A 13,824-nucleotide genomic window follows, 5' to 3' on the forward strand; every position below is an offset into this window, starting at 1 on the left:
AAAAGCTCTGCTTCATCCTGCCTGCGCTAACAAAATAAGAGTCTCAGAAAGATGGCGTGCACAAGCTAACAAGCTACGGAGTTTGCCGCCAATGTATTTCTTGTAAAGTGTATACAAAGGAGTACGGAAGCTGGATAAATAAGATGCCAAAAACCAACCACTTTCATGTGGTATTGGACAGAAAGGACTTTTTTTCTCCTCCATTTGAAAATGCGGACGTTATCAGCACCACTGTCTGATTCCTATCAATGCAAGTCATCAGAATCAGGTAATACACCAACTTATATTCTTGTCTTCATGAAAGAAAGGAATCTATGTGTTAAACATGCTTGCATTATCTTTAAACACCTTTAACTTGTTAATAATAACTATATGTGTTAAACATGCTTGTGTTATCTTTAAACACCTTTAACTTGTTAACAATATTAACTATATGTGTTAAACATGTTTGCATTATCTTTAAACACCTTTAACTTGTTAATAATACTAACTATGTGTTAAACTTACTTGTATTATCATTAAACACCTTTAACTTGTTCTATTATCATTAAACACCTTTAACTTGTTAACAATATTAACTGTGTTAAACATACTTGTATTATCATTAAACACCTTTAATTTGTTAACAATATTAACTATATGTGTTAAACATGCTTGCATTATCTTTAAACACCTTTAAATTGTTAACAATATTAACTATATGTGTTAAACATGCTTGCATTATCTTTAAACACCTTTAACTTGTTAACAATATGTGTTAAACATGCTTGTATTATCTTTAAACACCTTTAACTTGTTAACAATATTAACTATATGTGTTAAACATGCTTGCATTATCATTAAACACCTTTAACTTGTTAACAAAAACATATATTTCATAAATAAATAAATTATAAATTATATATATGAATGAGGTAGATCCCCGCGACTTGATCAATTGAAAAGTAGCTCGCCTGCAGAAAAAGTGTGAGCACCCCTGTTTTAGGTAAACCTTTTTAGAAGACATACACATATCGTTGTTCCCTCAAAGATTTTAGCCAGGAACACCAACCTGTCAACTTCTTCAGAGATGCTTTATGGCAGGTGACAGTGCAGCTAAACATTTTCAGACTGTGTATATTTGTCAGTGCTTTTTGTACTGAGTAGTTGTGACTGGGAAGCTCATAATGAGTTGATTATTTCCAGCAGCTTTTTAAATGAGCTGTCACAACTGGAAACATTGATTTAGCAATGTGGTGGGATTAGGGATGTCATGTGCTATCATGTATATAAAAGTGCTCAACATTTTCTATAAGTACTTAAACTGAAAGCTTTTAACCAAGTTTTATAAAAAAAAAAAAAAAAAATATTGCACCTGATGGCGTGGACGTAACTGCACATTTTGTCTATACATATAAAAATAGTGTTCTATATGAGATTGCACGATTATTCATAATGAATAATCGTGCAGTGTCGAGGTGGGGTGTGAATGTGATGTCATCATGTAATTTCTAATGTTTAACAAAAACTCAAGACATCACTTGTTCATTTGTATACAGATACGCGAAAATCTTGCTCTAATTTGATTACTTTGTATGTATTTATTTCAGGATCAAAATGCGAACGAAAGAGTTGAAATCCGTTCTCGCACGAGTACCCCCTTTCAATTTTTTCTACTTGGCGCATATGCGAGTGAAATGCTCGCACTGTACAGCCATGTGTCCCGCAAATTTCACAGCAACAAGAAAACGACCACGTCCTCCACGCAATGTAGCGTGCTTGCTAGTGGCGCCACAGTGCAAAGGTGCTTCTAAGTCAGCAACCTTCGCCTCCATGGCGGCACAAGTACATTTATGACCGTAAGACGAGGAACAGCGAAACATGCTACACTAGATAACAGGAGGATATACTATCCTAGAGCTCTTAAATGTAAACAGAGGTGGGTAGATCGATACAAATATCGACAGTAATGTTAATTCAGAATCAGTATATGGTTGATATAACAGTTATTAGATTGATACTTTATATTATCACAAAATCTTTTGTTTTTTTTGTGGTGTACAAATTGAGGAAATAATGGTGCAGCCAGGTGTGTTGGGAAGTCAGCTTTTGCGAGTTTACTCATCGGAAATTTCAACATGCACGCCCCGGGGGCGAGGTTGGATTTCCTACTTGGAAAATTGGAGAGTCCTTATCACCCTCGGGTTGGCTTCAAAGATGGCTGTTCCGAGTGTTAACAATAATAAAAGCCTCTGTAATATCTGGTATTAGCACGTCTGGCTAGTTTTTGTTGCACTAAATCAGCCGTATACGTTATATTGTTGGACATTTAGAAATGGTAATGTTGGTGTAGTGTAAATTGCATTTTTTCATGTGCTTTATTCGTTCTGCATCGCTAGCAATAGCGTTTTTGTGTCCTCTTCATCTAATAGGTTTAAAGGTTGCAGAAAAAGTGTGTATTTCTTCACAAGTTGTTAATAATCAGATAAGACAAGCGCAAGAATAGCACTTGTGGATGTGGCCATCTTGATTTCCGACCTCGTAACTGGAACACCCAGTGACGTCATTCCCTGATTTGACTTTCAACTTTTGAGGTTAATGGAAAGCACCATAATTCCCTGGACAGCGGAAAAACTTAAAAGGGCAAAAACTAAAGGATTTATATCAAAGCCAATAGTAGGAACTACATTTTAATATTTAATTGATATTGTTACACCGCCATGCAATGTAACACCTGTAATTAATGTTTAATCTAATTGTTTTAAGTTGGATGTGTCATTTGGAAGATAGCTTATATGAACTGTGATGTAGCAGAGAGTTTTAGCCTCACTCCATTCAATTTCATCTAACTACATGTTGCGAAAAACACTTTTTTTCAGACAAGTCCAAGGCTCTACCTCAACTTGCTGGAGCTGGAGTACGAGGATGTGACGCAGAATGAAGCCAACATCTTGGCCTGCTTTGACAGCGCCCTGAAGAGCCCCATGGAGGCGGAGGCACGCCTCCTCTTCGCACAGCGCAAAGTAGAGTTCTTGGAAGACTTCGGCACCGACATCAACTCGTGAGTTTGTAGCAAACGATGCAATACATTTTTCCTTACATTACCTTTGATATTGGAGGTGGGTCTCACTTTTGTCTTTGCCACAAATTCCAGGCTGGTGGCCGCATACAATGAACACCAGCACTTACAAAAAGAAGTGGAGTCGTCCAAAGCGAAGGCGGAGAATGGTTATGACAGGTAGATGAATTTTTTTTAACAAGGCTCAGACCACACATCCCAATGCTAACTGTGGAATTTGTGTCACAGTTCTCAGGAACCTGACGCCAAACGTCAGCGCGTGGACGATGATGAGGCGGCCGCTGCAGCTGCAGCCGCCGCAGCAACGGACATGACCAACAGCTCGGCATACAATTACAACTGGTACCAGGTGGGTTTTCATCCTTTTTTAAATGACAATATTTTAGTGGCTTTTACATATTAATGTTTTTGCATTGTCTTTTTAGCAACAGTATGGTGCTTGGAACCAAAACTCCTGGGGGCAGTACAACCAATATGCCCAGTATAACCAGTACTACCCTCCTCCTCCCACATGATGGATACACCCTGACCTCCATTGAAGACTCTAGCAAAGCGTCCCTCAATGCTCTGCTTTGGTCTCTGTGGAAAGGCGAATGTGTCTTAGCTTTTTAAATTAAAAGACAACAAACGCTGATGTCAAGTTTAGTTGAATTGAGCTAATATTGATTCCACATGTACATTGTAGCACCTTTTTTGGGATTTGACATGCATGTTTGTAAAGACAGGCTTACTTCTTCCTCCCCTCTGCTCCTCTTCTCAACTGGAAGGCTTAGGTTTTCATCATCCCTGTGGGTTCCGTTTAAGTTTAAGAATTTTAAATTGTTCACAATTGTTCAAAAAAAATCCCCAAATTAAGAGGTTTTTTTTGTCTTGATTTCATAATAAAGAGATTGTCCTCATGCACCTGTTACATTCCATTCTTTTATTGTGATAGACATTTGTTGTACATCACACGTTCATCCAAGTCTGCTGCCATAAACGCTAAAATACTTCAGTCATGTGTTCCTACTCCATGAAAATTATTAAAGGATGGCTAGCGGTAGAATATGGATAGTATATTGTAATATCCAAATTAAGTTGTACTATTTTTTATTTTATGAAGAGTACTTGTTTGCCATCCTCATGGGTCCTGGTTAGCGCCTTGCATGGCAGCTCACGCCATCAGTGTGTGAATGTGTGTGAATGTGGAAAGTGTCAAAGCGCTTTGAGTTCCTTAAAAAGGTAGAAAAGCGCTATACAAGTACAACCCATTTACCATTTAGCCTTGTTGCATCAGGCTAGGTTGACTACGACAAAAAGGCTGCCATTGAACTTATATTTTAAACAATGCTATATGATGCGATATCAGTTGTGCGTATATGTATATATTATTCACATGTATAGATTTAAATATATATATGTATAGATTTAAATGTGTGTATATATATATATATATATATATATATATATATATATATATATATATATATATATATATATATATATATATATATATATTTATATATTTATATATATATATTTAATAAAAATACAATGAAAAAAACAACTACCAGGCAAGAGGGGTGGGCGTGGATACGTCTTCCAGAAACCTCTGACGTAAATTTGGCACATGCGCACTGCCGGCCCTCAAACATCCCTTTCTATGCTGCGCGTCTGACGACTAGCATCTAACGAGGTAAGGCCTAGGCGAACCAAACGGTTAAAGTCAATTTTAGCGGACCATTTACTTACAATTATGTACTGAATACGTGCATAAAAGACGTTTAATGCCACACTGCAATCTTAAACACGATAGCGGTAAGTTTTGATTTCGGAGTTCATTTTCTTTTCCGCGTGTGGCATGCGGCCACCTTAGCATTAGCTTCACCGTGGGCTCAGCTCCACTTCTCACATTACTTCAAACTTTTTAAAATTCCTGGAACAATTACAACATATGACTTTAGGTTTGTCTGTGTAGTTTATATTTTATTGAATGTGGAAATAAGCGGTAGAAAATGGATGGAATCTTTAGGGATTTAATTACGTTACGCGCAACAATAGTAAATAGGAAAGTGAAACGTCACCAGCTAGATTCGTCATAACCAGCTAACCAATATTGTTGTTTTAGCTTCAAAATGCAGCTCTTCTTGCGTGCCCAGAACACTCACACCCTTGAGGTGAGCGGACAGGAGACTGTGGGTCAGATCAAGGTACATCTCTTTCCCCTTCTTGTTTACCATCACTGAGGCTGTACATACTTGGCTCATTTTAACCGTGTTATGTTGTTCTTGTAGGCTCATGTCCAGACTCTAGAGGGTCTCCTGGTGGAGGATCAGGTCCTTTTGCTTGCAGGTTGCCCGCTGGAGGATGATGCTTCCCTGGCATCATGTGGCGTCTCCGAACTCTGCACCTTGGAGGTAGCTGGCAGGCTTCTAGGAGGTCAGTTGTGATTATAATTTTACAATCAACACTACATATTTATGTCATGTTGCAATATTATACCGTTGTTTCTGTCTTAAACTGTCGAATAGGTAAAGTCCATGGATCTTTGGCCCGTGCCGGAAAAGTCAGGGGACAGACCCCCAAAGTGAGAATGATTTAGTACACCTACTGACTTATGTTTTGTCTTAATTAATGAGAATTCAACACGGTTTTACCCCCGTTTTTGTTCAGGTGGACAAGCAGGAAAAGAAGAAAAAGAAGACTGGCCGTGCCAAGCGCCGCATCCAGTACAACAGGCGCTTTGTCAATGTGGTGCCCACCTTTGGAAAGAAGAAGGGCCCCAACGCCAACTCCTAAAGGTGTCCCATTGAAAATTATCACCACCAATCCAAGTTGAAATGTTTCCCCAAGTTCAATAAAATGTTGACTTGGGACAAGTTGAGCCTCTGTCTGTGTTTTCTAATGTTTTATTGGTCAAATGATATGAAATACACACAGGTCACTTATAATCAGTGTTGGGACTAATGCGTTACTGTAACGCCGTTAGTTTTGGCGGTAACTAGTAATCTAACCCGTTATTCTTTATATTCAGTAACTCAGTTAACGTTACTACATGATGCGTTACTGCGTTATTTTTTATGTAGTATCGGCTAGAAACAGAAGATCTGAGTGTTTTATTGCAGCGCTGGAGTGTCGTCCTTCTGAATCTCTTGTGTCACAAGCCGGAGGCGCGCTCTGGGTGTGTGTGTGGGGAGGGGAAGGGGTGCGTAATACAACGTAAACCGTTGGCCAACCAAAAAGTAAACACAGAACACTAGTGTTCTGTGGTTACTTTTTGGTTGGCCAAGCGGACGTGACGATAGGCTGTCCTCACTCAGGTCCGCACGGACCTGGAGGGGGCGTGTTTTAAGTCTGGCTGGAAATTCGGGAGTATGGTTGTCCCTGGGAGAGGCACTGAAATTCAGGAGGGTTGGCAAGTATGAGATATTCTCACTTATTTTCTTTTGTCGAGCACAAAGAAAACATTTTTGTTAAATGTAAGTTGTGTCTTGGATCAAAGATCCCATCTACTGCCCAAAACAATTCAAATCTGCCTGGCTAGGCTTTGTGTATGTCACGTGTGCCTTCCTTAGGTGAAGCCAGGTTTACAGCTATGTTATGCTGTTTGTTACTTATGTATGTTATGTTGCAGCTATTTAATAGTTTTGTCAATTTGTTCTGGCCTGAAATAAATTGGCCCTTTCAAACATATCTTTGTCTTTGTGTGTTGTAGGTAGACCACATTGCTTGGCAGAGTTCAGTGATGCAAATGCATGTCAAGTTGATCAACATATTGTATTATTCTCCAGTGTAATAATAGTACTGAAATTAAGGCTAAATGGGCATTAATGGGAGCTTTAAAAAAAAAGAACTAGTTACTTTTCACAGTAACGCATTACTTTTTGGTGTAAGTTACTTTTGAAATAAACTAGTAGCTGTAACTAGTTACTGGTTTTCAGTAACCAACCCAACACTGCTTATAATATACATTTAGTGTTGCATTTTACAAAAATATTTGAAATGTCTGCTTTATCTGGAATCTCATTAGTTAAGCTACCCAAATTACAGGAAACGGACACATTAAAAAAAAAATCCCTTTAAAAGCCAACATATTTTTACCATTAGAACATAAAAACCAGTAGTACCTTGGTTTTTCTTAAAAAGGTCCAACAAAGCCTGAATTGTACAAAAAATAAAATTTTCAAATCCATTAAATTAGTTCTGGACACCCACAAATAACTTTAGAGAATAAAGGTTTAACACACAACAAATGAGGAATGTAAAGGACAAATATTTACCTTTGAGTCAATATTTTTCCTTGACTGAAGACTTATTGTCAAAGAAGGCAGTTTTGCTGTGAGGGATGCTGGCACCACCTTTATATTTAGTTACTTTCTTGTATTCAGCAGTGTTCCTTACCTTCTACACACTGCTGTTGTAACCTATCTGGGGTTCAAACATGGCATCAGTTGAACTGGAACTTGCAACTAACTTATTCACGCATGGCATGGTTTGCCTTTTTCCATTAATTCTGCAGTCCAGTTTTGTGTCAAATGCCATTTCTTCACTGCTGTCAGGCGGCGGCGGCGTGCAGCTGTTTGAAATTACTGATCAGGATTCTTAATCATTCAGAGTGTAACCTGTCCGTTGTATGCATTATCGTTTTCCTCTTTATTTTTGTACCATTTCGTGTATATTTGCTCTCTGAGCGTGAATTAACACTTTACTTTGTCTACTAACAGGTTATAGACTAATAATTCATGGTGGCTTTTTTTGCAGTTAATTTCAATAAAAAGGTAAGAGTCAGCAACCAGTAATTTTTAATTTTTTTGGACACTATTACGCAGGTAAGCAAACGAGTTTGTCACGCCCAAAATTTGTCAAAAAACAAATCATACAGAAAATATATCATGCTAACCCGAGATACCAATGATAGAAAAGTGGAAAATTATGTCAATTTTTCCACTTGATTTAGCACTGAATGAGCTTTTTATTTAGTTAAGTTACCTTGATGGGAATCAAAGCTGCGCTCCATAAATTGCTGGACTGGAACCGTACCTACCGCCTGATCCTCACGGTGTTCAAATGCAAACGTTCTTTACAATGAATGTGTGAGTGAAAGGAAAAGCAGTGTGTTCTGTAAAAAAGATATTTATGCAAACAAAATAGTGCAATGCATAATAAAGTAAAAGACCCATTACTGTCCCGGAAGGAGGTAAAAACATTGGGAGGTCAGGAACAAACGTAAACTAGTCAACATCATCGTAAGACCTCGGGAGAAAAACACTGCAAAAGGTGCTGTGACTTTTAATTTTTACCAACATTTTATCCGTTAATCCACGGCCACCAGCTCCACCTCAAAGATCAGCTTGGCGTTGGGCGGAATTCTGGTAGAAGTCCAAGTTAAAGAGGAGACAACACAATAATGCAACAATCATGCTATTGAAACACCTACTAACTTTGTATTGTGGTTATAGCATTGTGTTAAAGCTAGAGGTACCTAATGTAGTGGCCATGATGGCACAATGACAGTAAAGGATACTTGGAATCAGGCAGGCCCTTCTTCCCGTACGCCCACTCGGGTTCTATCTCCAAGCGGGCCGTCTCGCCTTTGCTCATGGTCAGAATACCCTCATCCCACTGAGGAAACAAAAAGTCTACCGTTACCACACACACCAGTTTGGACACAGAAAGACAAACGGGGAAAAAAAGAAGATGGCGTACTCCTCGGATGACTCTGCCCAAGCCCACTTTGAAGCTCAGCGGCTTTGTTTGCTTCTTCTTTCTGGCTGCTGCACAGGAGACAAACACAAAACAAAACAATCATGCATTAGAAGTCACTTCTACTGACGTTAGTCATTCTAAACTTGGAAAAGATAACCATCAGAAGTAGCACACAACCTCTGACGCTGAACACAACGCCAAACAAATCTCAACAGACTTTGCTTTTTTGGGATGCTACCACAAGTGGGCACCAGTGGAAACGAAGCGGAAAAAAAGATAACCATAGAACAGGAAATTGAACGTACTGGGGTTCACGTGGCTCTGCTCAGCACATTATGTCTAAATCAAACAAGTAAGCAACAATATTAAAATTATTGCTCATTAAAACTGCTTAACTTATGTTTACACTTAGACCTTAAAAATACACCTTACATATGTGTCTGCTTTTTCAACTAAAGTGAATAGCAAGTACTGGGCTTAATGGGTAGAGAACCAAGATTGAACCTCCGGTTACAAGACGGCCTGGAGAACTCATGTTGAAGTGTCCCTAAGCAAGACACCAACTCTTGATTGCTCCTGGTGGGTCGGGGTTAGCTTCCGCCATCAGTGTGTGAATGTGACGTATAATGAAAAGCGTTCTGGGTATAATTCTAGGTATAGTGAAGCATTATATAAATACAGACCATTTACTTCAGGTGTAAGTATCAAGTAGTTAGCTTCTTTGTACACTTGACAAGTTAAGAATATTAAAAACTACATAAAGTATAAAATTGACCCGCCTTGGCAATCAAAGTTAAAGTTTTTTATTGTTAAAATGGTAACGGGTCTGTATTTATATAGCGCTTTTTACTATACCTGCACAATACCCAAAGTGCTTCACATTATACACCACATTCACCCATTCATACACTGATGACGGAAGCTGCCATGCAAGCGCTAACCACGACCCGGTTAAGTGTCTTGCCAAAGAACAACGGCTGGGACTAGAATGGCAGAAGCTGGATTCGAACTAGAAACCCTCATGTTGCTGGCACGGCCGCTCTACCATCTTAGCCACGCCGCCCCATTGCTTATAAGTTATGCTGTGCAGTGATTAACTTATGTGGACACTTGTAAGACAGTTACGAAGGTTAAAAAAACATGCGCGTGTATACAAACTAGCCTTATCAATACAAGTCTAAGACATTTTAATTGAAATTGTCTCAAACTTACAATAACAAGTGGTTAGATAATTTTTACACTTGTAAAGCAGTTACAAACGTTAAAAAACAATGAAAAGTTGATTTACCATTTCAATTTAACCGTTTCTATACTACGTTAGTTCTTAACTTGTCAGCTTAACTATGTCAACTAAGAATATTAGAGTGTTTCCCTAAACATCACGTGTTTGTTTTAACATCCATCCATGTCCCTTTTGGAGTCGCGGGGGGTGCTGGAGCCTATCTTATTCATGACCATGAATTGATTTACGTGGACCCGACTTAAACAAGTTGAAAAACTTATTCGGGTGTTATGGGGGTGCTGGAGCCTATCTTATTCATGACCATGAATTGATTTACGTGGACCCCGACTTAAACAAGTTGAAAAACTTATTCGGGTGTTACCATTTAGTGGTCAATTGTACGGAATATGTACTGAACAGTGCAATCTACTAATAAAAGTTTCATTCATTCATTCATTCATACTCAGCTGCATTCGGGTGGTAGGCGGGGTACACCCTGGACAAGTTGCCACCTCATCACAGGGCCAACACAGATAGACAGACAACCTTCACACACTGGGGCCAATTTAGTGTTGCCAATCAACCCATCCCCAGGTGCATGTCTTTGGAGGTGGGAGGAGGGAACCCACACAGTCACAGGGAGAACATGCAAACTAAACACAGAAAGATCCAGAGCGCAGGATCGAAACCAGGACCTTCGTATTGGGAGGCAGACGCACTAAACCCTCTTCCACCGTGCTGCCCCTAAATACTATTTCCACATTCACCCATTCACACACTGATGGCTGGAGCTGCCATGCAAGGCACTAACCACGACCCATCAGGAGCAAGGGTGAAGTGTCTTGCTCCAGGACACAACGGACGTGAATAGGGTGGTAGAAGGTGGGGATCGAACCAGGAACCCTCAGGTTGCTGGCACGGCCACTCTCCCAACAGCGCCACGCCGTCTCCTATATATTATATACTGTATATATAATATGTAAATATTACATAGATGTTATATTTTATATTGCTACTATGGTACATTTTTAGTCTACTTAATACCTGCATTATCCTTTCCATCCTTACTTACCCTTTCCATCCTTTGAAACTGAGCTACTGTGTGGAACAATTTCCCTTGTGGATCAATAAAGTTTGTCTAAGTCTCAGTCTAAGTGTAACCTGGATTTGTTTTAATTATTTATGTTTATATTGAAATGTTGGGTGGGAGGAAGCCGGAGTACCCGGAGGGAACCCACACAGTCACGGGGAGAACATGCAAACTCCACACAGAAAGACCCCAAGCCCGGTGATCGAACCCAGGACCTTCGTATTGTGAGGCACATGCACTAACCCTTGTATCGCCGCGCTGCCTTGTTTTAACATTATTTTACATTTATTAAAATGTGACCAGCATCTTGACATTAGTTTTGTTGCACATTATGAGTGTTTGCCTGTGTTTACATGCATGTATCTAAAGAGCCTCCATGTTGCCAGGTGTGTTCTACCTGCTGGAATATTGGTGTCAAATACAGTTCCGTCCTCCAACGTTCCCGTGTACCAGCAGCTGACATTTTCTCCTTTCTTTGGAAAGTTTGTCTTGTCGCCTTTCTTCAGCACTGATTTAGTGAACTTGGGTGGACCCTTAGGCAGACAAAATAAGGAAGCCCAGTGTTTTAGTTTGTTTACATACACAACTACGAACCCGGAAGTGTTAACTCTGCTACCTCGTCCACCACTTCAGCTTTGACCTCTTTGGGCTTGTCGTCCATTTTCACGACTTTCATCTGCTCTGTCGCCTCTTCCACTGGCTCGGTGCTTTTAAACCGCTAACAAAACAATCACATTATTCATGCGTTATTTGCTGTTCGCACTAAAATGCCGCGTCGCTGTGACGTCACTTACCTTGCTAACAAACAGCTCGTTGTAGGCGACAACGAGCTGCTCTTTCTTTGCCGTTTTGGCCACATTCTTGATATTCCCCAGCAGTTTGTGCTCGTTGAGGAACTAAACACACGAGGATAATGTTATTAGCGTTCATTCTACGTAATCAGGGGGTTGAACATGAACAAATCAGCCATCTTTATTCATAAAACGCTGCCGTAATTTCCGCCTCGTCTGATGCTACACTGCGTCAAGCTAAAGCTGACGCACATGGATGCAGATTGCCGTCACACTGCACCATTGAACATGAACAACCACACGTTTAAATATTCTGTGCTACACATACCGAATGTGCTGCATTGTCCTGAATGAACTTTATGATGTCTTTTTTGGGCAAATCGTCACTTTTGAGCTGGTCATCGCTCCATTCGCGTGCTGGCTCTTCCGCCATTTTGAGTGGACAGACTGGGACCTCAGTCGTTAATATAAAAGAAAAAAATACATACACAATGTTGTGATTGTATTTTATTCTTATACGTATAATAACATCAATAAAATATACGGCTTCGTTGATAAATAAAAAATAAATAGAATTAAATATATTTAAAAACTTAAAGCGCCATCGTAAAGTATTTCCTGTTTTCTTATGTGCTACCATCTGGTGGCTAAATAGTCTCATTGTTTTTTTTTAATTTATCCATCCGTCCATCCATCCATTTCCTACCGCTTTGTCCCTTTTATTTATAATTGTATTAATTATTTTCCAAAAATATCCCCAGCCAAAACATATAACTAACAGAGGAAGAATAAAACACACAAGACAAAGCAAATAAAACCAAACAAAACAATCCCCCCCACTCACACACACATTCACACATCCATTGAGAGAAGCTTACATGAACTAAAGAAAATCCATAATGAAAATAAATTGAAATAATAATAACCAAAAAATATATATATACATTAGATTAGTTGATTTCAAAGGGGACAATGTAATTTCATAAAACACATGACTATGGTTAAAAAAGCCGTAATTAGCCCAAAGGGTAGTTTTCATCTGTAGTCCCCTGGCCATGATGTAAAAAAGGCAGTAAAATTACAATTTAAAAGAAAAAGAGCACACAATACATATACAATATGTTAAAAAAATAAATTCAACATAACATTTATCTTCGCATCAAAACAGGCATAATAATAATAACAATAAGTTATACATTAACCATCTGACCAAACCAGTCTATTGACTTTTGCAGTCAAGATATTTCATCACAGGGCCCCAGGAGTCCTCCCATTTTCTTTGAGTGGATTGTCCGCTGTATTGCAGTTTCTCCATATGTATAACTGAAACAAGTTCATGCAGTCAATTTTGAAAGGATGGAGGAGTTGGTGTCTTCCATTTTGCCAGAATGAGTTTCTTGGCCAGCACTGTACCCATTAAGAGTGCAGATTGGGTGTAGAGGGGAAGAGTTAATGACTCCACTGAACATCCAAACAGGGCTAAGTCTCTGTCAGGTAAGAATGGGCTTTGGAAAACTTCAGAAAAAAAAGAGAAAATCCTTGACCAAAATGTCCTGATGAATAGAACAGAGTAGAATAGAATGCCTTTTATTGTCACTATACACAAGTACAATGAGATTAAAAGCAACTCCAGTATCAGTGCGATAGTCTACAAATATGTAAAACATAGGAAATAAAGAAAAATAAAAATAGTGCAAAAGGAGTTAAGGTGCATAGTCCAGTCCTGAGAATGTTCTGAATGTGTTGTTTAAATATTGTACTATATACACAGAAGCATTCACACTGTGGGTGGAAAGTAAAAAATGCACACAGAGATGCTTAACTATCAAATCAGTGCCTATGAGAGTTCACCGTGGTTATGGCATTAGGGAAAAACTGTTCTTGAGTCTGTTTGTCTTAGACCTGATGACCCTGTAGCGCCTTCCCTGAGGGCAGCAGGTCTAAAAGGTCAAAGCCAGGGTGGTAGCTGTCCTTGATA

At 39.1% G+C, this 13,824-nt stretch overlaps 3 protein-coding genes across 4 annotated transcripts in view; 2 read left to right on the forward strand and 1 right to left on the reverse strand.

Moving 5' to 3' along the window:
• Nucleotides 1–3,957, forward strand: part of prpf39 (PRP39 pre-mRNA processing factor 39 homolog (yeast)) — an 18,602-nt gene extending 14,645 nt beyond the window's left edge. The window contains exons 12-15 of the mRNA XM_062045002.1: nucleotides 2,859–3,040; nucleotides 3,134–3,217; nucleotides 3,287–3,407; nucleotides 3,484–3,957. Coding sequence (XP_061900986.1) covers nucleotides 2,859–3,040; nucleotides 3,134–3,217; nucleotides 3,287–3,407; nucleotides 3,484–3,573 — 477 coding nt within the window. The 3' untranslated portion in view covers nucleotides 3,574–3,957. The remainder of the gene's footprint in view (nucleotides 1–2,858; nucleotides 3,041–3,133; nucleotides 3,218–3,286; nucleotides 3,408–3,483) is intronic.
• Nucleotides 3,958–4,649: 692 nt separating this feature from the next.
• On the forward strand, nucleotides 4,650–5,916 carry faua (FAU ubiquitin like and ribosomal protein S30 fusion a). Of its 2 annotated transcripts, none has more exons than XM_062045017.1 (5): nucleotides 4,650–4,733; nucleotides 5,166–5,247; nucleotides 5,332–5,476; nucleotides 5,569–5,624; nucleotides 5,711–5,916. In XM_062045017.1, exons 2-5 carry the CDS (start codon nucleotides 5,173–5,175, stop codon nucleotides 5,834–5,836), a joined length of 402 nt encoding a protein of 133 aa, XP_061901001.1. In that variant the 5' UTR covers nucleotides 4,650–4,733; nucleotides 5,166–5,172; the 3' UTR covers nucleotides 5,837–5,916. The 2 variants fall into 2 exon arrangements, with proteins under 2 accessions (XP_061901001.1, XP_061901003.1); XM_062045019.1 differs by lacking the exon at nucleotides 4,650–4,733 and adding an exon at nucleotides 4,741–4,855.
• A 2,238-nt stretch (nucleotides 5,917–8,154) lies between these two features.
• fkbp3 (FKBP prolyl isomerase 3) lies at nucleotides 8,155–12,329 on the reverse strand. The gene is made up of 7 exons (XM_062045011.1): nucleotides 12,175–12,329; nucleotides 11,850–11,951; nucleotides 11,672–11,773; nucleotides 11,453–11,588; nucleotides 8,744–8,811; nucleotides 8,562–8,659; nucleotides 8,155–8,406 (listed from the first exon to the last, which is right to left on the reverse strand). The coding sequence occupies exons 1-7, from the start codon at nucleotides 12,277–12,279 to the stop codon at nucleotides 8,352–8,354; spliced, it is 666 nt and encodes a 221-aa protein (XP_061900995.1). The 5' UTR covers nucleotides 12,280–12,329; the 3' UTR covers nucleotides 8,155–8,351.
• Nucleotides 12,330–13,824: the final 1,495 nt, after the last annotated feature.

Source organism: Entelurus aequoreus, linkage group LG04 (genome assembly GCF_033978785.1).
Source record: "Entelurus aequoreus isolate RoL-2023_Sb linkage group LG04, RoL_Eaeq_v1.1, whole genome shotgun sequence".
NCBI lineage: Eukaryota > Metazoa > Chordata > Actinopteri > Syngnathiformes > Syngnathidae > Entelurus > Entelurus aequoreus.